The 5,592-nt window shown below is 48.2% G+C and overlaps 1 protein-coding gene across 6 annotated transcripts in view; it reads left to right on the top strand.

The window, feature by feature from the left end:
- LOC109292186 (opioid-binding protein/cell adhesion molecule homolog) overlaps positions 1 to 5,592 on the top strand; it is an 805,011-nt gene that overhangs the window by 606,458 nt on the left and 192,961 nt on the right. For all 6 annotated transcript variants that reach the window (XM_019509519.1, XM_019509543.1, XM_019509549.1 and 3 more), the window contains one exon: positions 4,073 to 4,305. In XM_019509519.1, coding sequence (XP_019365064.1) covers positions 4,073 to 4,305 — 233 coding nt within the window. The remainder of the gene's footprint in view (positions 1 to 4,072; positions 4,306 to 5,592) is intronic.

Here is a 5,592-nt window from a genome sequence, read left to right as displayed (position 1 = left end):
TCCTATGAAATATGAACTTTCCTTTCTACCCAGGAGAACTTGTACAATCTTTTCTCCGATGCCTGAAGGAGGGTGTTTGTGCCTGAAAGCTTGCAATTAAAGATTTTGGTCTGATAAAGGTTGTCACCTCTTCCACAAGTCCTAATTGCTTTGTTCTGTCCAAGAAAGCACGTCCAAGAACAAATCTGTGCAGACTGTTTCCAGCAAAACTCAGCTTCTCAAAGCTCCTCCCATTCCCTGCAAACTCCAGCCCAGCTCTGGTTGCTCCAGTGAGTCCCGGATGCAGACAAGCTGTGGTTTTGTTTCAGGGCAAGTGTTTTACTCGTGTCTTGCTCAGAATGCATCCCACGTGTGCAGGGAAGGGCTAGCAGGTCCATGCAGTCGTACCTTGTGGTGCAGTGGCCCCAGTCCTGACCTGGCCTGTGCTGCTTTTTCACCAGAGGAGCTCTGTTGTGGCTCCTGAATCGCACCGGCAGAAGCGAGAGCAAGAATCGGGCTTAACAACTGTGAAATACTAGAAGAGCTGGCACCGTGAGAGGCAGGTATTCTGCTCCCTGTTACATGGGCTTGACACTGTTTGGAGAATTCACCCAGAGGTTAGGTGACAGCATTTGAACTTCAGCAAAACCACATTGGATGAATCCGTACTGTCACTTCAAACCAGAGTCCTTGTACTTCACCCCTAATGAGGGGACCAGATAGTACCTTGAAGGGCTTTATACTAGATATTTATATGAGCACAGACATACAAGTTGTCTGTTTTACATATTACTGCCCTGATTTTCCAGTGCACGCAATGAATAATTTACAGAAAACGTGTGTAAGTATCTCTTTATTATTCATTATAATGAACTGAGACAGGAGTAATAGTCCACTAGACTGGAATCCCCTAGGGCTCAACTTAACTAGGCTGCGCTTAGCTCTCCCACAGCTCATTTGAATCAAAGGAAAGGTTCAGCTCCCTGATGCTGGGATGCAGCACGCGGCCACGGTGTGGTGGGAGAAAAGGGGGGTGCCTTGGATTCCAGCCCACTTTTAGTGTCTGAGATGGGCTTCCACCGAGTTTGCAGTCCCAATGAGGTCTGGGGCTGGCTCTTCCAGGCTGATCCTGCAATGTGCCAAGGGGCTCTTGAGAAGTGCCGAGTGCTCTTCATGCCTGTTGACATCAGGGAGAGTCACGGCAGCTCTGCAGCCTGCGGGAGCTTAGCTTGCGGATTAAGGGACCGGAGTAGCCCAGGCTGAACGCAGCGGGGCCGGCAGAGCTGCACTGGTGGAGATCTGTAAGGCTCATGGTTGCCCCTACAGGTCAAGTGCATTGGTGGACTGATATGGGGAACCCTGCCTGTTTGGTATCAAGTGCACGGTCAGAGCAGTGTCAAGGGAACACCTGTTTCCATTTGATTTTTAAATGCACTTGGAATATTTTGATTCAGGACTTTCTGCCTTTGGAAAGGGAGGGTGAAAGCATCCTCTTTGCTGTGGTCGGCCACCCCTCAATAATAGCATAGTGGCTCCTTCTGGAATGGGGGGACTGCTGCTTTTGCCACCATTCAGGGGCTTCAGGAGGAGAAGTTTGTGTTGTTGGAGAAACAGCAATGTGTTTAAAATATGGCAGCCTCGTGGGGTGCAGGTAATAACATGCCAAGCCCAAAGGACCATCTGTCTTCCTAGGAGTCCCTGCTTGACATGGCTAGTGGAGACATACAGCCACTTCAGGGGGGAAATTATTTGTTTAAGGGAGAATATATCTGTCATTTCCCTGAATCGAGTGCCCATGGGGGCAGTGAAGCATGCTTAATAGACTCCCACCCCACACCCCCAATAATACTGCTGATGGAGTCGACACTCTGCAGACACGGCATGGGAGGCATATAACATTTCTGAAGCTTCAGTGCAAGAGGCACGGCTCTGCCCTCCCGCCCCATCTGGCAGCAGAGGCGAGCCGGAGGAAATGTCTGGGAAGGTGCCACTGTGGACATGCGAGCTAGCATAGCGAGGCATGGCTGAAGCATTGCAGCAGCGAGACGTGCAGATACTGCCCGGTGCCTATGCTGCAAATTCCTCCTACTTCACGTACGCATGCACTGCAAACCCAGAGAGCAACAAGAGGCATGCAGGGCATGTCTTATCCAGTGTGTGAAAGCAGTAGCAAACCCCGGAGCACTGCATTTCCTGGGGAATAGCGGCCACTGCTTACACTACCAGCATGGCTTTTGGGCAAAGGGTCATGCAGACTTAGGTTAATATCTGCCACAGCCTCTGATGGGCGATGCAGCCCGGTGGCAAGGGGCTGAATATGATTATTAGTTAATATATTTATTCCCCAAGGAAGGATAGTGCTATGAGCTATCTTGGGAGAATCAGGTTCAACTCTGAGGCAAAGCTGAACGTGGCCTTGAACAAGTCGGCGCTCCTCTGCGTGCCTCAGTTCTCCGTCTGTAAGGCGAGGATTCTCACACTCCCATTCTTGCATCCTTTGGCTCTCTTGTCTGTAAAGTCTTTAGAGTAGGGAGTGTTTCTTAACATTCATGTGTACAGTGCCTTGATCTCAGCTCTGTCCTGTAGGCACTACTGCAGTGTGCACGCAATCATTACTATCATCATGTCACTTCTCTTGTGTGTACCTCGATTTCCCCAACTGTAGAACAGGTATTACACGGACCTACCTTGTAGAGAGACTTGCAAGGGTTGGATTTTTTAACCTAGGGAAAGCCCTTTAAAATCCTTAAAAAAGGATAATGTTGTAGAAGGACAAAGCATTAGTGCTGCTGCTTGCAGTACCCAGGTAATGATCTGCAGTTTTGCTTCATCACAGCAAAGCGTTCTGCCTGCTCTGTCTATGGAGGTCTTCAGGAAGAAAGAGGATACTCCGGAGAAACACTGGGCTCTTAATTTCACCAAATGCACGACAGTTTTTCTGTGGGTGCTGATGAGCTAGACAGGCCTGGGAGTAAATGCATCAAGATAATCTGTCAAATGGAATTAAAAAGGCATGTGCTCCAGGAACATTTTAATTCCATTTTTTTTTCTCCCTCCGTTCTTCGCCAAGTGTAACTAACCGCTCTGAACTGTCACTCTGAAGCTTTCCAATATCTCGTGGCAGGAACAGGCAGGGCAGGAGCCAGACAGGAAATAAATAATTGAAATGACTGTGTTGTGTTTTCAAGGCACTTGTAGGATGTACAGCGGCTTTGCCAAATACCCCCTTCTTCTTCTGCCCCTCCTTGACCCGTTCTTGTGCTGAGGCTGTTCCCCCGCCTTGGAGCAGCTGTATGTATATCACACCAGGGATGGCTGGAGGGCCATGCTGACAAGCTGAACTGTCATCAAATTTTACAGCTTCATCTAAAATGTCCTATGTGTCGCAAGGGCAATGGAGTGGGTCATGGGGGGGGCAAGCGGAGCTGCACGAGGTGACGTATGGAGAGCCTTTGTGGGCTTTCAAAGGACATACTTAACGTGGCTCCCCACAAAAGGTGACACTTTCTTTCAGGAGAACACCTGAAATTTTCTCCAAAGCTTCACAGCATGGTGTGGCATTTCCAAGACCATCCTAGTGTGTTAAAATAAGTCTAAGACATGATAGAACAGGGCTAGAAAGGGGCCTTGCATAATATCCTCCCCCACTCTTTTAAGGGTGGGGGAGGGTATTATGCAAGGTATATCATTATTATTATTATTATTATAATAATACAGGGTATTTCTGATGTGAAGCTAGGAACTGAAAATGAGAGGCTGATTAAATCCTGTGGAATGGTACTATATCTAGCCAGAGTACCACTGTTCATGGACATTGTCCTCTTCTGGGATCAAGGTTTGTGGTTCATGAGTATTTATAATAATGATAACAACTGCAGTAATAATATTAGAGTTATATATTACATGCAAACTCGTTGTTCCGAGTCCCTGTTCTCTGCACCTCTGTTGCACCGTCCAGGATGTTTTCCCTACAGCAGAACAAGCTGCCAGCACCAAGCAGTGAGCCAGGTGCACCCTTCAGAGACACTGCTGGCAGCTCTTTGTGTTCATTGTACTGGCCCGTGTGTCTGACGCTCTGTCCCTCTCTCTCTAGGTGTACTGTGGATGACAGGGTCACGCGAGTAGCTTGGTTGAACCGCAGCACCATCCTGTATGCTGGAAATGACAAGTGGTCTATAGACAACCGAGTGGTCATCCTCTCCAACACCAAAACCCAGTACAGCATCAAGATCCATAATGTGGACGTGTACGATGAGGGCCCCTACACCTGCTCTGTGCAGACAGACAATCATCCAAAGACATCGCGGGTACATCTCATTGTGCAAGGTAAGGTTGAGCTCTGCCTGATGAGAAGAAAACTTTTATGCTGAAGGGACCCAGGGCTTCCAGCGGTTACAGCTTCTGGTAGGCGCTGGTGATGCAGAACAGGGGAATATTCAGACCAATGGGTCCTGCTTGTTATCTGAGACCTATAGGTGTAGAAGGGGCTACATATCTCCCCAAGCCTCTTGCACAGATGCAGGATTGAGTCTTGTTTGGGGATTGAAATATGGACCTCTGGCTGCCATCCCAGCCTTCTGTAGTTGGACATGGGCCTACGCTCTCTGATGATGACTCCATCTAAAATTCTCTTCCCTTTTGGGGTGGTTTGACTATGGGCCAACTGGTGACTCAGCTAATTAGACATTTGCATCAGAACACCTTACTAGGGTTCTTGCTGCTTCTAGTTATGAATTGGACCCATGGTTAGTGCTTGTTAGCTGGGCGCGCTGCTGGCAAAGGAAAGAACCCAGGGTTCTGAAATGTTGCTGGCTCCCAACTTAGCTAGGGACTGATCTGATCTCGGCTACTTGTTCCTATGTCTTTCCTTTAGGAGAAAGCAAGAAAGAGCACATTTTGAAGGTGTCATAGGTATTAGAAGTGCCAGCAGGTAGTGTCAGTTCTGGCTTTCCTGTCTGCTAGTGGGGCTCAGTTCCAGAGGAACAGAGGATTCTTAGCATGGGAAGTAAAGCCTCCGTGGCACCTTAGTGGCCTTGACAGCAGAGTTATCTTCTTCGGGAAATGCAGTGCTGAAATAAAAGAACTGTCAGGTACTGTAGAGGAACAGACTTGAACAGAACAAGGCTATCAGTTTCTGGGAAAGACAGATTGCGTAAGTATGTCAAAGTCAATATGGGCCATAAAGGGTTTTTGGCACAGAGCTTCAGTGGATAATGCTGTTAGAGAAATGCCTTGGCACGTAACAGAAGCTGTTGGGTTGAAAAGTGGGAGTCCCTGAGTCTCTTCAGACAGAAGGATTGCAGAGCTTCCAGATCTGAGGACAGACCAGGCGGGCTTGAGTAAGCCTCTCTTTGAGGGAGCTCCATTCGGTTGGGACGTTTGATCCCAATCGGAAGAGTCTGAATGTTCGTGATGGGGAACCCGATGGATAACGTGAATCACACACTAAGCTGTAGGGCTGCGCAAAGCTTTGGTCCCTAATTCGATTCGGCGGAGATTCGGTGGGTGAATCCCTCTAATCCATTAAAGGAGGACCCTTTAATATGTCCGAATTGAATTGGACCCCTCCGAATTGATTCGGACATAGGCACAGCTTTAAATGTTTTTTCTACA

This window comes from Gavialis gangeticus, unplaced genomic scaffold, assembly GCF_001723915.1.
Source record: "Gavialis gangeticus isolate Ggan-Ray unplaced genomic scaffold, GavGan_comp1, whole genome shotgun sequence".
NCBI lineage: Eukaryota > Metazoa > Chordata > Crocodylia > Gavialidae > Gavialis > Gavialis gangeticus.
The sequence above is the reverse complement of the archived record's forward strand: the minus strand, read 5'-3'. Positions and strand labels throughout refer to the sequence as shown.